This window comes from Saccoglossus kowalevskii, chromosome 14 (genome assembly GCF_978046115.1).
Source record: "Saccoglossus kowalevskii chromosome 14, keSacKowa6.1, whole genome shotgun sequence".
Taxonomy (NCBI): domain Eukaryota; kingdom Metazoa; phylum Hemichordata; class Enteropneusta; family Harrimaniidae; genus Saccoglossus; species Saccoglossus kowalevskii.
The window spans coordinates 15,777,500-15,799,604 of NC_140654.1; the positions used below are offsets into that span (position 1 = coordinate 15,777,500).

The 22,105-nt window shown below is 35.0% G+C and overlaps 1 protein-coding gene across 1 annotated transcript; it reads left to right on the plus strand.

Moving 5' to 3' along the window:
- The first annotated feature begins 12,373 nt into the window (after nt 1-12,373).
- LOC100376299 (galanin receptor type 1-like) lies at nt 12,374-13,492 on the plus strand. The gene has a single exon (XM_002741899.4). The coding sequence runs from the start codon at nt 12,374-12,376 to the stop codon at nt 13,490-13,492; it is 1,119 nt and encodes a 372-aa protein (XP_002741945.4).
- Nucleotides 13,493-22,105: the final 8,613 nt, after the last annotated feature.

The following is a 22,105-nucleotide window of genomic DNA, read 5'->3' on the forward strand; positions in this document are numbered from 1 at the left end:
GTTCCATATCTCTGCCGTGTTTTGACTGTTTATGTTCAAATGTTATATATATTTACTATACATCATGACATAGATATATTGGTTTGACTATCTGATTCACAATGACCAAATGGTAGCCATGTTTTTCATCAAAATCAAGCATTTCTGGCGTTTAAGAACTGGATCTTGGCGTTTATTGATGGATTTTGTTCAAACTTGGTACATACATTAGAGATTTTGGGTTCCTGATGTACGTCATTTTATTTTTCAGATCTGATTTAAAATGGCTGACTGGTGGCCATTTTGTTTTAATGAATGCAGTTCTAGTGCCATATCTCAGCCATGCTTTGACTGATTATGTTCAAATTATATATAAATTCACTATACATCATGACATAGATATATTGGTTTGACTATCTGATTCAAAATGGCCAAATGGCAGTCATTTTTGTGCTTAAAATCATCAAAATCAAGCATTTCTGGCATTCCAGAACTGGATCTTGGCGTTTATGGGTGGATTTTGTTCAAACTTGGTACATACATTAGAGATTTTGGGTTCCTGTCGTACGTCAATTATTTTTCAGATCGGATTCAAAATGGCTGACTCACGGCCATTTTGTTTAAATGAATTGGCTTCCAGAGCCATATCTCTGATATGCTTTGACTGTTTATGTTCAAATTTTATATACTCGTTTTACATTATGTTATAGATGTATAGATGTATTCAAAATGATCGACTGTTTTAATTAATGATGTTATGAATTATTTAGCAATTTTCTCAATATGGATATGTACTCGTTTGACGATCAGATACAAGATGTCAAACATTTCATAATTAAAAATCATCATAATCAAGCATCATCTTTTGGATCCATATTTCTGACAAGTTTATGTTCCAACTATATTACTATAAACAAAACTATATATGTTAAATTTGATAACTAACGGGGACTGTGTTATGCATGGCTTGTTTTATTTGTTTAACCTTTCCTTCTATCTCACGTTTCTTAGCGTGAAGTCAATGCACAAAAATACAAACAAGATTATATGTGACTCAACCTGCTCCAATGTTTTCTCACATGTGTATGGATTATTTAAACAAAAAACTCTCCACGATTCATGCACGCTAGAAAATCCTGGTTCAATCTATCTAGCAAACTTACTACTTGACGTGTTTTTGCAAGTCGTTTGACGGTGAACGGTCTACGGTAACTGAAATACTAGTGCATACAACGCACATAATACACTGTCATTTTCCCATTCTCAAACTACAACTGCACGTATATTATATTACGTATATTCAACTCAACACTGCCTAATATTGCGTGATGTCAGGGCTCGCACAGAGGCGTTAAATAATGGGCTCGACTGCGTCTCGACTATGTGTACATTCTCGTTCTTGCCTCGTTAGTTACACAATAATAAAACCCCCACAGCGCCACATTGGGCGAGAAGAAGGGTCTATGGCAATATAATGTTTGAGGCATCTATACCTTTTTTCGAATCTAATATGACGCCGTCTGGATGCAATATTGTTGGTACAAATCACCATCGTCATAAATAAACAAAATTAGGTAAATTTGCTTTTGTTGAAATGAATTTGCTCGCGAATAGAGGTTAACATTGGCGTGTGGTAACGTAATATTATGAAGCCATAAACGACTCTCGTTCTGATCGTTGTGATTTATAACACATACTAATATGCAGTGCGTCGTGCTTTCTGCTCCCAAACATGCATCTGTTATCAGCAATTAAATCTGATGTTTAAAGTAAACAATACATTGTGATTTTTTTGTGATTCACACAACCTTCTTTGACAGACATAGTTTGAATGATTGATTCTGTGAAAGGATTGCTTGCGCAATGATACGAATGTGGTTAAAGGGCGATAGTCGTCGATCCACGCATGCGCGAGATATACAGGTCTCATATAAACACAGATGGCGACTTTGACTGTTGCGCAGATCAACGAGTACGAACTGAGTCGTTCCCAGGTAATTTTCATGTTATTGGAAGATATCGAAGGAGTCGCCGGCGGTAATCAGTGCAAGACGCGCCCAGGTCAAACCTCATACTTGTGATTTCCATTTGAAGAGCGCATTGGATTGTGGGAATCTCCATGTTTATCAACACAAATGTCGCACATGCGCAGCGTGACGACCACCGCGCTTTAAAGGGACACAAATAAACTACTCTTTATTGATGTCGATGCGTTATTTATTGATAGCATTTATCCACACAGTCCATGATTTGTACATTGTAGTAGTACATTACGTGAAACACGTTCGAGATGTAGAATGTGCGCTTGTCACATTCGTTAGCATGTCAGTTTTTAATTTAATCTTGCTGATTAATGCGCTTGTTATTATTAAAGCAGGGCACCGATTACTAAACATGTGGAAACAGACACGAAAAAAAAAACACGTCCATGCAATGTACGGTCCATACCCATCGAGGTCTACCTGTCGTGATTATTTTGCTATAACACATTCTATAATAACCTAACGCAATTTTTAATATTATAACTTTTATAGACGAAATTAATAATAACACAAATGACATTTCATTTTACTTTGATATGAATTATGGTATTTTATTCATATTTGCATTGATTCTTCGTGGTCAGTATGGAAACGCATGTACCTAAACTGTTACACACGGCATACAATATCAGAACATAGTATAATTTATGGTTTCTCGTAAAAAATGCTGATTTATGGGTAACACACTGCTTGATTTAGACAAATAGTATTATCAACCCTTATTGTCAAATATGACTGATTTTATGGGATCGGCTTTGCACGATAATGCAAGAATATTTTTCTTACCATCTGTTTTTCATTTTATTACACATTTTTTATTTAGGTTTAATTTGTGTTTAGGTTTATTTGTTTTTTTTGTTCAATGATCTATGTCTTTGTCAGTTCAATGCACGCAATAAATCGGGCAAGGAATATTGGCGAATATACTGTAATACTGTTACATTTGCGTATGTATTTTTGGACTTTAGGATTGATTTGGCGTGTTTATATACTTATTTCAGCTGCACCTTCCTGCGTATTGAAATAATGGTATGTACTTTCGAGTCAAAGCGCATGCGCCTTTAAGAGACGCTGATCACAAATTACTTTATTATATTAAAATATTTAATTTTTAATAAAATTAACATTTTAAATTACAATCAACAATAAAAAATTTACATAAATGAAAACAAGTGATCTGATAACACATTGTTTTTCTGTTAAAAAATATTGTATCAGTTTTAAATGCGATTTATGGACAGGACAGCTATCGTATAACGGTTAATTAAAAATTTAATTTAGGTAATTGAATACGTTAACGTTGAACCGATGATGACGGGTCATGTTCAATTATTTCGCTAGGTAGACGTATTGTGGGATGGTTGATTGAATTAGACTCGTGTACCTAAATTAACAATCGCGTCAGTCACGCGTGATATACTCCATTTGTGTTATAACGACCAAACATCATGATTGTTTGTACATGTCTCGCTAAATTATTTGTTTGACAGGACGAAAGTGGAAATTAAAAAAACAACGCTTTTTTTTAGAATTGTCGAGAAATAATCACCTTCTATGTTATTTATTGTTATTTAACCTTCAGTGAGTCAGAAATTTTGATTATTCAAATTGACTGAATGCTCTACAGATCGAGTTCCATTTTAGCTATGAACACCACTTGTTTTCACCTATCACAGTGTGTATGATTATGGCTCGGAAATAGCCAATGTTTTATGCTGGCTTTAAATTTACCAAGCATTTAAAACCTTGCCAAGCTAAAAACTTTCGAACGAAGATGAGTGACAGATCTTCCCGAAATAGCTAAAAAGGAAAAAGGAGCTTTCAAACACTAAACATTTTTAAGATTCCACATTTCTGTAACATTTGTTTGTGTTGTTCGACTCGAAGAGTATGTCATATACATAATTTTGACTGCGTAGAAATACTGGACGCAGTCACCTTCGAACAACCAAGGGGAACATTTCGCATCAGCAAAATATGCTTCGGCGAATTCCACATCATCACGACCAAAGAGGTCAAAGCGAATGAGGTTTAAGGAAGCTCACTGGTGTTAACTTTACTCACGTTAACATCCACAGGCGAACATAATGCCGTCTCAATGATTATTTCGACTCGTTGTGTGGTGCTTATAGTGATACAGATGGTATTGGTGATTTTGGCATTTGGTGTGAATATACTAATCTATTTCACTGCAATTATTATATATTTTCGTGCGATTAGACGCAACATTGTTCATCGCATGATATACCACGTTTTGAATGACACGTCGCTTGTTCGCTACCGATACTCTACTAAGGTTTAAGTTCAGGTTATTATACTCGGGTCGTTTATTCCCTTTTTGCTGAAGCCTTAACACTCACATAATACATGCCTTTATTTCCACATGTAGAACATAATACACGATACGAATAAGAATACAACTGTATACAATTCCCCAGGGAAATTACGAAAAAAAATGGTGATTTGACATTCTCGCAGTTTTAAATTGAAATCCGTTTTATGACGACATTATTCTTCTGACTAGAATTTCAGACTTCTCCGAAATGCCGCGAAAATGACAAAAACAATGTTTAATGGCGATTATATGGATTATCGGGCCTATTTTCTGTAGCTTTCGTAAGCTTTAGTAACGCATTTCATCGCATACATGTCATATCTGGAGCATGAGTTGTTTTATTGATTAGCATTAACAACGGTTTAATACCAGATGTTGGACGAAATTGTATATCATGCCAATTCGGCGTTCACTCTTATTTCTTCCAAACACAAACTAAATATTTCAGAAGATACAAACATAGTTTGTTAATGTTATAAAACCAACTATTAAAACATTTAACAGATAAATTAGTCTTGATTCTAGGACGATATGATCGATCGTATCTTACCATTCGGTAGGATATACGCTCGAAAAATGCTTTCTGTTGACGATTCATCGCTTACCAAACATCGTGGGAAAGAAACGTGTACGTAATTCTCGATCCGTATGATGATATCCATATCTAAATTGGATGTATCCCAATGTTTTTTTTTTCGAATTTAGATCAGTTTTTTTTCCGATTGATACCGTTTATTTTTTTCAACATGTTGAGCGTTTGGCGTATTCGACAAGGTGAACGTGAAAAAAACACACCACAAACAGCTATCGATTTTATAAAAGATATTGACATGCATTAGATTGGAGCCAATTTGTCTGAAGCGAAAAAGTATAAGACATCAATTCAATTCCTGTCTACTCACATGTCATGACTTTGATAGTAAACAAGGGACACTTTCAAATGATTTTGTAATCTGGGCAGTATTTGTGTTATGACCCCCGTTAATCCTCATAATTCTCTACAAAGTCTGAATCTTAATGCCAAATACCAAAGCCGCCAACTTGGCAAATGAAGGTCACTAAAACCGTATTAGACCTCTGAGACGTCAGTAAACAACATACAATTTGCTGAGAAGGACGACCGTGTATACTACTCTATAATAAACATTAGCGATATTGGTGCTTTGGGATCATGTCTGTCAGAGCTGCCTAATGCAGCTGTAAATCAAACAATTGTACTTCTCCCGGTGCATTGCTCGTATGACTTCAATTCCAATCATCGGTGATTAGGGAATCTCAGAGTACAAACTAGAAACAAGAGTCGGTTGCGAGAGAATAGTCATCACTGGCACGATATGTAACTGACAAGTTCATTCACATATCAGAGTATGATAGAATGGCCGATGTTGGTAATAGTTATATGTGTTAAAAGAATCTCAAAACTGACAATGATTTGCTTTTCAAAGTGATTTCAATTCGTAGCATATCGCATTTTTATCAGCGTTGGTTGCTGTATCATCATCACTATTCTGCAAAGCATTTGTGTATGTGTACTCGGCGTAGTACGCGTTTGAGCAAGAATCTTTTGGTCACTGCCATTAACTCAAAGGATATGAGAAAATATGGCACTAACTCGTCTAAGCATTGCTGTATAATATATAAGCATCACCGATTATAACAAATCCCTTTGGATCAGCAGCTACTCAGTCGAATTATTCCGCTATGGATACGATAAGAGACGCACAAGAAATATATCGATTGACTTGGTAATATGACATACCATATTATGCATTGCATTGCGTCATTAAGATTATTATTATATGTGGTTTCATTGACCCGAAAACTGTGTCGTAAACGAAACACGGCTATTTAGGTGTTCAGTTGTGAATTATTAATAGTGTAGCAAGCTAACATTAACGCCATTAAATAAATAGAGGATATTCGCCTAAAGTGTTATTTTTTGTTTGGCGGTGAATAACTCGTTTATCATACATGCAACGGCTCGTATTACTCGTTAAAACTAAAAAAAAAGATTCGATTTCACACGAACCTCGACATGAAATTTGGGACGCGCGGATTGATATGTAACGCAGTCGTGATATGGCCGTTGTTGCCATTGTAAACACGTTACGGAATTTAATAGATTTCACATTTATATATAACAAAAAGGTATTTTCAAAACTGGCACAAATGTTGTTTATTTATACCTTAATAAGTAGTTAAATTGCCAAAATATTTATTGTTACGGCACTATTGCATCTAAGTCCACAGGAGACATGATCTAAATTCAGTGAAACATGTTGTAAGGTCGCAATTGCGTTCCCTGCTGTACTGCTGTACTTAGACGTGACGTAAACATTCAAAACTGAACTTTTTTGAACATTTTTACAGTGATATGAATAAATTCGAAAAAAATAGATTTAGTGTTAATATATTCTGTCAATCGATTTTATTAGTTTTTAATTAAAAAATAGACCAACAAATACAAAAGCTGTCAGTTGGAATGGCTGTCATATATTACATAAGACGTCGACGTACACGCTTTCTCTCGATCGGGTTGATATTGATAGAAGAAATAAGAGAAAAGTAACTGCATGTACATGAGTGATATTGCCCCGAGTATGCGACGTATCCATAGGCTAAATCACAAAATTCTTTGTTGGCCATTATTTGTTGCTACTGTTTTGTTTTCCAGCGTAATCAAAACACGAAGACTTTCTCCGGCCTTTGAGACTTGAGTCTTAAGGAATAGCTTTTCATTAGCCAGCCGACAAAGACGCGCTAGCACAAATTACATGTATATAGATTTGATGGGAATAAACATCTGAAATACTTGCATATAACCGAGGAGCAATATTTTAATTTGTTTCCTCCTGAATGCATGACGTTTATTTACACTGCAAAGCTGTTCTGTTCTGTTCATGAGAATCGTAAAGGTAGTACCTCAGAGTGAAAATATAACGCGGCTGATATTTGCATTTGGAACACCACAGTAACGCGTGGTACTGTCACCCCTATAATAGTAGAATTCAGCGAATAACACCCTTGCACGTCTACAATGAATAGTGTATCAGTGCCAATATAAATTCGGGGAAAAATATAACTTCAATTGCTTGGTCGCCAACCCAATTTAAGGAAAGTTGTTGTTAGAATATTATTGTCTTTGAATTATCACGTTCAAGTACAAAATAGCTGAGCAAATATATTGAAAGGCAATACATTGTAATCGTCTAGAAGAATCTTGTTTAAATGATCAAATGCTATCAGCGGAAAATTACATATATGTTAATTTATTGAAATGCAATCTTTCAAGTATATCGACTACTAGTACGCGTGTTATATATTAATGCTCTCAGTGCAGCTTAAATATGTTGCTAAAATGGTCACAATCACAAATACCTTAGTTACATATGTACTGAGAGTGATTATACTCTTCGTGCGAAATAAATCTGAGCTCAACAGTTTAACCATCTTAACGTAGTTTGAAGTCCAACGACATGGCAGCGAATGGAGTAATCGATAAATAAATGTTACATTAACACGAACAGAGAGATAAGTGCATTCAAGTGAACATGCATTTCAAGGGGGACTGTGTGATGACGTCTAAGTCGTAATTACTTACACGTGTCGTCAACCTTGCCACAATTTGCGAGTGTGTTACACGAGGCCATAAGAGCTGAACACAGTACGTATTGTGAAGAGAGATGACGTCCAACTCCATAACAAATTTCTGGTTTACTCAGCACAAACTACTGATACCTAATTCAGTTTCAAACATAAACTACTTGATTGTGACTTTGAAAGATATGTGGCAGATACCGCTTGTGGCACAGGACGTGCTCACACGATTCGAATCCCCTGACATAACTCCATGTGTACGATGGGGTCCATATGCATATATATCTATCTCCTACTGAATTAACTAATTTTTCAAGTTCGTGTCATGAACGATTCCATGGAAATTTGTTATATATTTTCAACATTTTAGTCTCATAATAAATTAGATAAACCATACCATAAGTGTAGATACACTACAATGATGTTTGAAATTATTCAGATCATCAAATGAAAGTGAATCCTTTTCATCGAACGACGTAATTGAATTTGGAACAACAGTAGCGAGAATAAATATTGTTTATGTCCCAGGTGTATTTATTGCAATTGTTTATTTGAAATATTCATTCAGAAACACGTTATCACGTACAAATTACAATTTCAGTATACATTTAGATTTGTACTTGAACATATTCTATGTAGTTCAATTATTAGTATGCGTGTAGTAAGTGCTCGAAATCAAAAAATCGAACAGAAAACAACATTGAAACTTTGTTTCTGTATATTGCACTCGGACAATCTGTAAACACTCTTTTTACCGATTACAGTAACTGTGAATACTATTTTCTAGTACTGTGAATTTTCAAGAAGTACGAACTCACCGATACCAGCTCTAATTTCAATTCTGATCAATTTCGACTGGAACTCGCTGCAGTATTTGAAATCAATAATTGCCATCTTGCAGCATAAATGACGCCGTAGTCCAAAGAAACCGTTTTCTTTAAATTAGTCGATATGGCGATAGAAAAAATACTCTCACAGTTTTTTTCTATAACAATTGCTGCTCTCGAAAAAGCACATTCAATAGAAGTGCAAAGAAATCTGTCCAATTTTGTATTTGAAAACATATACTTTCCACTGTGAGTAAGTACGTGCATTGTAATCGTTGGAGAAATCACCTTTCCAAATGAATACATGAAGGAATTGATTATACTTTAATCAAGTGCAAAACTCTCGAGTCGTTTACTATCATGTTTGTACGTGACGCGTGTGTACAATCTTGAGATGTCACAAACAGGGTTGACCTTGTCATAAGTGACAATAACATTGCTGCAATCAAATACAAGTTATATGTTGTCTTATTATTTATAAACATTAAATAGCAGTATATTCCCTCTACTTTAACGTTTCCTGATGTTATTGGATAAGACAATTACATCGCTTTAATCATCGTTTTATTCGCATCTTACGCCACTGACGTATTATTGTACGTTTTAAACAAGGTCCTTAAAACATATCACTGATAATTATTTGCATTATCGGGAATAAATTATTATTTTCACCCGGACTGCGTTATGTATTTTTGAAACAATTTGGTTGCCAAGCAAATGATCAACTGCGTTATAATTAAGCACTAGCCATCACGCCACGCATATAACACGATTTCACAAGAAACACAGTTCAGAAGAGAGTTCGATTGATAGAATAAGAACATATCACAAATATACAGTAACTTTAGATTTGTAATAAAATACATTAAGACAAACCATTTATTTGTAACATCATTAGGTGTACCCAGGGCATTTCCCTTCATTTCTAAAAATTCAATTTATACACATCAATGCGAAGAATATCATATTGAGTATTTCAATGCACCATGCGAGTTGTTAGATGTAAGCTGCGTTATTACATTACTAATATTATTTTGTTCTCACCCTTTCCTTAAGCCATCATCGGTAAATACTACGTATTGATGTTTATTGTATTACGTGTGTTACTAATACAATCGCATATGCGTTTTTAACATTCCTAACCCATGATGACGCAATGAATAAGTTCACAGAGGAGACACGAATTGAATTGTAATGAACAGCATCGCTTTCCCCTTTTTACCATTTGCTTGATTTTGTTATTTTTTGTATCATACTTCAGTCCATTTAAAGCGCGTGTGAATGAATGATAAACTAAACAAACTATACCCGTATGGCTTCAAATTGCAGAATAAATAAACGATCTTGTAGTTAGATAATCCCATGGTATTACTACATACATCTGTATATATTATATGTCAATATCACACCGGAAGTGTTAACGTAAAAAGAACCGAATGAACATTTATCGGCGCACATGACGTGAAACGAAACCACCAGTAGGACTCCTGCCTCGTCACAGAGACACTGGCCAATCGAGTACGCCTTACTAACGTCGTCGCTATAGAAACCTTTGGTATATCACCGTGATAATACCTGTATCTCCAGCGATCATATACAGGAAACGGAGCCGAGCATGAACGACACTGTCAGCCATACGGTCTGCTTACACATTATTACTGTTTGAAAGGTGAGCATAGACTATTGTTGTGATAACAGTGTTGTCTTTATATCACGATATATGAAGATAATTACGTATATTGATGTTGTAAAAAAAAATTATTCATACATATTGTGGAATTAAGCTTATTATACACTCAATTAATCCAATAAATTGGTTGGTTTCGCAGAATATAATTCACTACAATTGCACCGATAAGAACGCGATAGTAGCTAGCTATCAAATAACCATCCAATGCGTAATATAAAAAATTCATTTGTCTTCGAAAGCAAATTAGTTGTTTAACTCAGAACTGTGAGCTTAGTAAATATGTACTTAACCGCCTTGTTCCGCATTTTGTTACGCTGTATACCTTTTAACATAACCCAGAACAACGATACGTCTTTACCGACGTGACATTCTCGGTATACGCACTGATCGAGCAATATTCCCAATTGTTAGTTAATCTACACAACATTAAGAAACCATGCTGCGCAATTTGAAATAATTGGTCATTATTCTACATTTCATTTATAAACATTAACGCTGACAATACTTATCAGCTCTTCATATCGTTGGTGCACGCACAAGCAAATGTGAGTGTATCGGTTCTTGGCTTCGGAGACTTATCTCGCCACTTGGAATTTTATGTGTGCGTCCAAACGCTTAATGGGAAATTACACGTACATTCGAGCAATGAACGATTGACACAATAACTGTCTAAAATACGATAAAATGTTTTCCAATCAATCTCTCCACGTACTAGGAAATAATTCATAATACATAGCATGAACAAAATAATACTAATTATCATGGATAAGCTAAATACATGTACTTAAATTGACTTGTCACTTGTTTCACACTTCTAAATTGCAGAAAAGTGAGAGTGGGTGGGGCGGCCCACGGCTAACGATATCTAGGGTATTTAAACGCAGCGGAGCGTTCATTTATTAAAGGTGGTTGAATGCGGTACACGAAGCGTGGTTAATTAGACACGCGATACAGTAATACAAATGACAGCAGTAAATCTGTCATAGGCCACGAGTAGACAAAGAACGGTATTCATTGTCTGTCGTAATTTAGGTTTCTTTAAATTAAGGCGTTATCGATTAAGAAACAAATTACTACTCTTATAGCAAAGTAACACTGTCTTCACACCTCTAAATGTGTTATTTTATTACGCCGCTTTTCCGGACCAACATTTCGGCATGTAGTTATATGTCTACGCCGTATATGAAACACTAGTGGCTATGATAAGTAAACATCATTTGACTGTCGCAAAAAAAGCATATATATCTTTTCTACTACGAACAACACATTTTTTGTGAGTTTGGATTTATATTAAATCATAGACTGGGGCAATCAAACGGAGTTTAGAATATTACCATTATTGTGTTCTTTCAGCCACGTGACTGTGGAATTTATACCGTTGATTTTTATTAAAACTATCGGTTACTGCTTCCAATTGTCTTCGGCGCATGACTTGTACAACTTAGCCAGAGGAACACACTTCATTTATATATGAAACTAATTAACGTATAAAAGATGATCTGACCGAAAAAAACAGTAGATATGTTTCAGGGATTGTATGCATTTATTATTAATATCTCATATACTACATATTGCAAACACGTTAGCCATAAAACAGCTTGAGTTTGGATATGAGGTATACTATTTGCATTAAACAACTGCTGTTCAACTGTTTAGCTTATTTCTAAATCGATTGCATGTAGTTTCGAAGTCCTTAACGCGTTGATATCAAGATTGGATGTCGGTTGAGTTTGTGCAGGTTAATGGTGTCCCGACTAAAGTATTATAAAACTTTCAGCTTAGTCGCCGGAAGTTATTGTAAGCTCCATGAACAAAATTTGTTTTATTGGAGACTGTTATATATCGCTATTTACATGTTTTTCTTTTACTTAATATTCGTTTTAATCAGATCATATTATTGAATATGTCGGAATACGCAGAATACAGTGATGACGAATCTTTCTCATATGACTATGGCGCATTGGAAGAGAAAGCTGCCAAGTTGGACACACCACCACCATTGACAGTGGCATTTGGAGTTGTGTTTATGATAATGATTATTGTCGGGAACATATGGGTGATAATAGCCGTGTTTCGTCAACCCAAATTGAGGAACTCCGCAACAAATCTGTTTATTGTCTCATTATCGGTATCCGATCTAATGATAGCGGTCTTCTTCATTCCTTACCACGTTGGACATTTTGCGTACCGTCTCCCGATATCCAACAGGGCGGTGTGCAAGCTATTGGGATATCTACACTGGGCGGCACAGTGTGGGACTACGTTTTCACTTATCTGTATCGGAGTGGACCGCTATAGAGCTATTGTGCAGCCTATGAGGCCTCGGTTCACCGTGCAACATGCCTTGATTGGATGCACTATAGTATGGATTTGCTCCCTGGGATACTCCTCTTTCAAATTATCGGTGAATGATGTACTTTTTTGGAACGAGACTTTTTTCTTTGAGCGTGGCAATGAAACATTTTACGAAAGTGAAATAGTGTACGAATGTTACATCGAAGATGAAAACACGGATTATTGGTTTCGCTTAACCGATTTAATTTTCATTTACGTTGTTCCACTATTCATATTGATTATTTTATACTCAATCATGGTGTTCACCTTGTGGTTCAGCAAGTCACCGACTAATTCAAGCAGTCGTAATAAAAAGAAAGCCGTGAAAATGCTTAGCTTCGTCGTTCTACAGTTCGCACTAACGTGGCTCCCAAACCACACCCTTCAATTCTACTTCACCTGGGCTGAAACCTTTCCAAAAAGTCCCTTCTTGTGGTCGATCGTTCCAGCAAATTTATCTATTTTTATTTTTCTCTGCAATAGCTGGATTAATCCGTTTCTTTATGCGTATTTTAATGAGAATTTTAGAAAAGAATTCAAAAAACTCTTTCCATTTTTTTATAAATGTCGATCACCACAAGTACAACCGGAGAGCACAGCCACCACGCGACATGTTGTGAACAGTCAGACTCGAACGGGTAATAGCTTTAGAACAAAAGTAACAACGGTCAGTGGTGAGGCAATTTGAGCAGGCCAATCAACAATGCGCTCTGATACATGAACAGAGTTGAAATGTTTCGCGGCTTGCTATTGGATAATGAACTTTCAGTATAATATATAATTGTAGTTAAATTATGATTAAGATAGTTATGATGTTATGTTATCATATATAGTTATTTTATGAGTCCACTTCAATTTATAAAGACCCCAGCATTACATTATATATATATATTAAATTAAGATAATATTTGTGTTAAATTATTATTAGGTGTAAGTTTGTGTAATTAATTTACGGTTGATGAAAATTAAACACATTATGTACATAAACGTTTGGTTTATTTGTTATTTCTTGTACTGTTGTCCATATTCTGGCATTCGACAAATGACAGTGCAATATCAAATCTTGTAGTTATTGACACGATAACATGTAAGTCATTACACGAGTATAATAACATTATAGACTCACACATTTAATATCCTGTGAAATTCGTTTCGCGATTTTTAACGCCAGTTCACCAACTGGAACAGGGGATCATTTTTATTTTCAGTGTCATTAGTATATTCATGCTTTCAGAGACGCATTGTTATTGACATATGACCATTGTTCCTACCAACCAACACATTGAGATTTCGGCGTATTCTGAGAACGTCATCCATGATTTATTATATGAACCAATGAGATTACTCTGTATCCGAGAAAATCAAAATATTAAATTGACTTCGTAACGAAAAATCAAGTAACCTTACGGTGATATGAGAGTTAAAGTTACAAGCTAAATTAAATAGAGACTGTATCAAGAATGTATTAAGGCTTAATAAAAACGGTTCCCGGTCTAGGTTCTCTGCGCAAACCTTTTTTTTTTTTTTACATTTTACATAAAGGAGACCAGTTCTGATAAATAAATATGCATAACAATGTACGCAATAACTCCCAAGACATACATACATTATATCACATAGTTGATTAGTATTAACGCGTTACTTGGGTGTCCATTAATAATATGCCCGAGTGTATATCCTTTAAAGACGAGCTGGAGTTCATGTGCATGATATTAATATCCTTTCTTCTGTTCAGCACGCATTGAGTGCAATACAAATACGGTTATATATACCATATGACATTTTTCTATGTTATATAGAATGTCACTTTACAACAATACTCACCATATTGTAGATAATAATTCAAGTGTGAGCCTCAGGATGGCAAATACAAGCATTCGTATAGTGCAAAATAATTGGATCTATATTCACACAGTCGATTATGTAGGTCAATCAAGATTTCTGATAATTGGAATAAGAACATCTGAATGCCCCGTCTTTTACGAGGGACTAGGGGGAAAGATGGTAAGAGCGTATGCTAGGAGAATTTTATTAAAATAGAGCATGTCAGTTTATGTACGAGTGGTCAAAGGACATATAGATTGAAATTACAGACGCACCCCGAATATATTTTTTGGAACGGAATGATTACTGGAATATTTAATCGTTCATAGTAAAGTTAGTATACATAAGTAAATTCTTCCCCACGAAGATAGTCTATGTTACCACGATCTTAAACCTTACAAAAACAATTCAATACATTGTACATGTAAAGATATGATTCGGACTCACTGCAATCGCGTCATCACTGAAAACAGATGCGCTACTCTACGTGTTACTCACTGCGATAAATAACAAAATATAAAGCTAAAATTATAAGTGAGAGCTTTCTTTGGGGCAAAATTTGACATGTGAAAATGTGCGTATTTTTTTATCTCATTTCTAAGTGTCAATCTAAGAAATATATGCAGTGTAGTTACCCGTCAAAAGTGTGCTTCAAACCAAGCTTACGGCGTCTAGTTAACTTTCATGGTATGTAATCTCACTTATTGCAGTGCTATTTCTCATCAATATAAGTGTCATAAACTATGAACGTATACGTCATACATACAGTTAGATAATCAAAATCCCCTCTCCCTAATATATGTCACGTCTCGACACAGTGTTCAACAAGCTTCCAAATTGAATCATTTAATCTTTGTATGAAGACTCGTAATACTCTTTGCCTATATACAACTACACAGTGAGTTAATAGGTGTGAATCTGTCCAATGAAGTAGTACGTATTCAATGCATACAAGTGGATGAAATTACGCGATGACACGAGGACAATATCACAAATGTAAACGCATCGCTAATGCTGTGTAATGATAAATTGCACACGAACCTCTCTCGCCATACATGACATAAGTTGTTAATGTTAATACGTAGATGAACGGTGATCTGTGTCGAATCTACGATAATTGCTTAATAATGTACTGTAGATTTATTTTCTCCAAGTCTTCACCAATAAGTTGATAGAGATGCGTGTTCTGAATAGACAAACAATTAAATACTGTGCGCGTATAAATGTGTTTTTTTCTTCTTTAAATCACTGTTGAAACTACGTAGTGTTCAGGATACTCAAAATGCCGTGTGTCTTTAGTATTGTCACAACACAAATTATCTTAAACTTGAAGTCAGAAACGAGGCCACGAATCGAATCGAAATATTTGAATAAATCTCGTGACAGCGTGAACACCCACAAAACATAAAACCAGTACCTAAAAAAAAAAAAAAAAACACACACTAAGGCTTTGAATTTGTGTATGCGTACATTAGAAACCATACAATTCGGGTGCGCTAGGAGCCTTTATAACAACGTTATTATCATGTGTTCCGTTCTACATGACATGCTCAGATTAGCTAGAAGCAGCCTCCCTGTAAACAATCCATAATTTCCGAAGTAGTAAGTATATATATATCGAAAACATAGACTATTATGCGCCTGCGTGGATGTCATGTTGTTTTCATCTGCACTAGTTTTGATACGTTTCGTCAAACTGTTGAAAATATGTTGCTGCTCGTCGTTCTCCCGTGGCGAGTTGGCATTCAAACATTGATACGAGGCACTCCTCTTCCATGATAGCATGCATGACAGACCTCGTAAATCACTTAATAGATTTATGTTTTCCAGGCCACTTCCCAGTCTCACATTGTCGTTGTCGCTATTAAATATTCTGTTGGTTATGGTAATGTTTTGTGGATGTCTACACGTTGTCCATAATAAACGCATGCGATGATTCTGCTGGATAATGTGATTCATTACTGTGACACCGATTTAATGCATTGTACAGTTTTTAATAATGGCCGCGGTTAGATGTTACATATATTGAATATCTTTTATTAGTTTACGTGTCACGGCAGTTAAAATAATATCAATAATGCAATCCATATCTCAAATGTTCGTATTTCAATAACAAAGTCATAAAAGCCTGACTTCATTTGCATCATGTGAACCTTGCGGGCATTGACATATGACGTACGTATTGTATGTACATGAAACCCTTGCGGCAATATTGTGTTGGATATAAAATACAGAAAGATGGTCACATATTATATGTAGTCCACTAAAAGATCGATACTGGCACAATTCATGCGTGCATGAGTCCATTTACAGCTTGTGAACGTCTCAACTTGCGTTTAGTACTGACACAAACAACACTCAAGGCAGTTACGTGTATTTATCCGTTTCAATAGAAAATATCGGCATTCGATGCGGCATGGATGCATTGGTTGCTTGTACCTAGTGTGCAAGCATTGGAATTGTAAAAACAATGTAATCAACAAAGTTTTATTTGCTATAGATGAGTCCTCATATACACCGGAATAAAAGCAAAATGTTTTTTTGTGTGATTTACTGCACCATGTGGAATATTTTTAATTTTATATTGAATACTGAAATGATGTACGTACATTTGCAAGCAATGCTCTCTTTGTTTTCCGTTAGTATACATGTATATTGATAAAAATACCCATCTGTGTCCTTTGTACACCTATCTGTATACGGATAATGCCATGGCAAATGAGTCCTGTACGCTATTGAAATAATATCGTAGTTCTATAAAACCAATTATCAACACAAAAAGAAAGTAATATATATCATTTTTGTTCGGAAAGTTGTAATAATCTTAATATGTACTATCCATTTGTGTCACCCAATTTATTTCATGTACTAATAAGAAAAATTGAATTGTCAAGAAAGTGTAGAAATAGCTGTTGCGAAACAATCAATGAAATTTCTTTGCCATAGATCGTTTCAAAAAGATGACCCAGAAAGCTCTTATTTTATATTAATTTCATTCCAATGTGTACATAATTTATGTTGGAACATTAATTTCTTCAACTGTCAGCGTAAACATACTTTAAAGACTTTCGATATTGTTAAGGCATTTCGTTTTCAACTCAAGACATAACTTAAGACTAATAACATGTAGAAAATATAGCAAATTGTATTTTTTTCCTGTAATATTCTTGAGTAATAGTAATTATGAAAATTATTATTGGTGTGCATATAGATCAAATTTCGTTTAGATTTATTCTTAATATATATTTTGATTCAGTTGATTTTCCCGAAACGAAATAATTTCACAATGTTGAAAACGGAAATTGAAAGTCTTTATCTATTTAAATTATTTACATAAAATTCTCAACCAAATGTTGTTGTTTTCCCTTTAAGTGTCCTTACTAAAATTTACGGTTTACGAAATAGTTTATACCTTCTTAAAATTCATTTAATTGATTATCATCAATATAATATTATCAAATCTCAGAATAGTTATACTTTCATAAATATATATATGTATATTTATATATAAATCACATATATTTGCGTCTGTATTAAATATGATTTAATGACGGTATATAGCGACATATGTCACCGCAGACGACGTCATCAGATTCAGAATTACGCCTAATGTATTGTGGTGTAGCGAAGAACCTGCCAAACTTCTCGGCACCGGGATATTACATGATGCAACTTTACTTTATGCCAATTTGTATATGTCTTTGAGCCTTAGCACCAGTAATAGTTCACCCGAATGGTCAGCAACACAATGCACTTTTCTATGCGATTTTAACAGCAGAAAGTATCTCAACAACCTCGCAATCTGCATCACTATCCCCAATTCAGAATGCAAGAAACATTAGCTTTGCAAAGTCTTAGATATAGTTGTATAAATTTACACATGAAATGTCAATTGCGAATATTACAGACAATGCTCAATGTCGTATGATGTATCTCGAAAGTGCTCATTCAACCACCATCAATGCAGATTCAGTCAAAGATATAATTAATAAGCTCTAGCACTTCAAGTGTTCTAATACACCCGTGACAACCACGCATTTCTTTTCAATTAACTATTCGCAAAAAGAAAAAACAAATTATGTATCCGGTTCTTGAAATAATATTTGCATCCAGAATATGAATTAGTCAGGGACGATATTCCAATTCCACTGGCTGCTCGTCTTAGAACAGTTCTTGTAAATAACAATGCCATGAGCGATAATGCTTAAGCACAGTACACAATGACTGGTGCACAGACAAATAGTATCATAATAAAACGGTTATTGTAATTAAGGTTTCGAAAGATGAACAGACCACACTCTTAACTATCACTGAAAGTCCAGAGATACCTCCAGATTTTGTAGCTGTTGGTGAGTGTTTTAGAACACTTCAGAACAAGTACATTTTAGATGAACACCATGAACCGCGAAAAGTTGATTGAAATGTGTCTCGAAAAAAGGGGATAGCAAGGTCCCTGGCAGGATCCTCTTCTTTTTTTCTAAATGTCTTACTTAGATTTGTGGACAGATACCAGCTCATGACTTCAGACTATACTGTGAGTAAGGAGTAACGCTGATGAAATTGTGTGAAATACTACCACATAATTTTGTACAAGGAAATACAGGTACTGATTCATCAATTCCTTCTTCAATAGAGACATTCAGCTGCTAAACATTACAAGCAGTGGTGAACTGATGACATAACAAATCTCAGTTTTATACCACAGTTTATCTGATGTAATTTTCAATCTAATGACGTCAACGCCCGTCACAAGTTCAAATGTATATGATTTGTATATATATATAAATTAATTTCTCAATTAGTCAGGTGTCTTGAGAAGATTCTCAAAATTGTTGTAAGGTCTAAAATTGTTCATTAAACTCATGAATTTCAAATTACAGGAAGGGAACCGAAATCAGGAAATGGCGTAGATTGTTGTGAACATCCAATAAGCATCTGGAATATGGTGCCCGGGTGTCAGCGTGTCCAACATTCACTGCTAAATGCCAGAGAGGAAACCATCCTGTGTTACTGATTCATTAAACCTCTAAACTACTTCCTCTTTTTGTGCCCATGGCTTTCTTGACATGCCGATTTGAAAGCATCTATTATACGGAACGAGATAATCATACGAAATTCTTATTTTGCCGTCTCAGTTAACACATGCCTTTCAGCCGATGACATTTATCTGTGCCTAATAGCTATAATCAAAGTAACATACTCCATAGAATTTATTTTACGCGTCTACTGATTTAGAGTATGACTACTATGTGAAACCAAATCAAGTGATATGAGAAAGACTATAACATATACTTATATCACTGATTATTTAATTTGTTTTCAATACTATACTTATATATATATAGTTATACACATAGGTGTTTCTTTGGCGTCTCTATTGAACAGTATCTCTAGATGAATTAAGGAACTTAACGACATAGTTCAGTTACAATGTTTCATACAATTAATAAAGAAGAATGTTTTACATACTTCCCGAAACACAGGGCCTACGGTCTGCGCAGTCTGCCTCGGGTATCATGTAATTGTTTTCTTCAGAGGTTATTATTTGAATGAAAAATATATTGTAATGTACGTTTAAGAGAATCCATTTTGTACAAATAATAATAATAATAATAATAATAATAATAATAATAATATAAAAATAATATATAAAATTAATTCAAATCTGGCAGACACCACCACTGAAATATTTGAAAACAACATTACTACAAAAATATGTAGCTGTGCATTGCATTGGCAAATATTTTATATGACACAAATTCATCCGGTATATATCGGTTTAATGATTCTGTCAAAAATCCACTCACGGTGAGGTATGCATATTGATCAATAATACGTGTACATGGTATTATACTAGCAAAAATATATTTTCGTCAACCGGAAGAGTATGCATTTGCTTCGACTAAACGGCAAACCTGCATAAAGTATGGTAGCGTTAAAATATGATGAAACGCAATGATTCAGTATCACAGTGCCAATCATAGTTAATACCGAAGGCAAAATATTGCGACAATAATCTATAAATTACACCACTTTTCACAAGCAAGAAGACTGGTCTGAAAAGATTCATCATTAGGTTTCAAGGAATGCCAGCTTTAGGGATTGTAACAATTAGCGTTGGATTATTCTTCATTTAATACCAAGCAATTCATGGCAAACCACAAATCTCAGTAGGTGAACTGCAAAGAAGTGAACAAGAATGATTCCATCGAGGACGGAGTGTATTGACCAGATTTGTACCCATCGAAACGTCATTGAGCCCAGACAGACAAAAGCAAACGTTGTCGATTTTGAAAAAGGTTTTTGAGAGCCTTCATCGTGACAGATTATGGAGCATCTTACGAATGCATGGTATCCCGAAGCATACATTGACATCATCAGGACCTTGTATGTCAATTTTGAATATAGAGTGGGAAATTGAAGTTTTTTTCTTTTAAGTGGAGACAGGAGTCAGACAAGGGTTGTAATGTCGACACTACTTTTCATTATTTCATTGACTGGGTTATGTTTCTGACAATTGAATATTAAACGAGAAGCACACTATGTACCCTCTTCTCAACACCGCACTCACACACAAATGCAGGATAAAAACATCCTGTCTCAGTGATTTTGCGAATAGGAAGAAGAAGTAATGGCACTGAACATCATAAACTCCTTGCAAATAATTACAATGCAAATATATGGAAAACACCTCATTAAACCAAAGGAATCGCTGATCTTGGAAGAACAGTTAGACATGACGAGAATGCATTGGAAATGCTGAATAACACACTAAGATTCAAACAATATAACACAAAGACCAAACTCTAGTAGGAGCGAGTGACATCAAGCAACTATCAATTTCCCCACACAGAGATTCTGTGAAGAATATGTAAGATTTTCGAGTCAAATACCGTAACAAAATAAGATCCACTTACTAGATACATGATGGCACCGTTGAAATCATTGCTAGACGGGACTGGAAAGGGAATGGGTATGTTGTCAGAAGACAATCGTATAACATTTCAACGCCCTGCAGTGGACATCCGATGAAAAATTATCACAGGGCGTATGACTGTGGGAAGGATATGAAAGATGACTTTAGATAGTGTCTAGAAATTAACCTAAAACAGACAAAAGAGGACAAACTTGATTGCTCAATTGCAACCCAAAAGGGTAGTGGGCAGTAACTATCTAATGTTAAATTACGTGTAACAAACATAATCTCACAGATTTTACAAATTTACGTATATTGGGATTAAAAAGATTCCGGTATATGTACTCAACCACTACTCGGGTAACACTCTAAACGGATAAGCTAGTGCATGTGAAGAATTACACAATACCATTCTCTCTGTATCTCGAATACAACACTACCTTGGGGTTTTCGGATTATTGCTGTTTTTTAATATTCTACCGAACCAGGCGTGATCTATCGTTGAACAAGCATAGCTGAGGGTCACCCATTGATTTGATGCTCTTTTCACTCTTTACAATT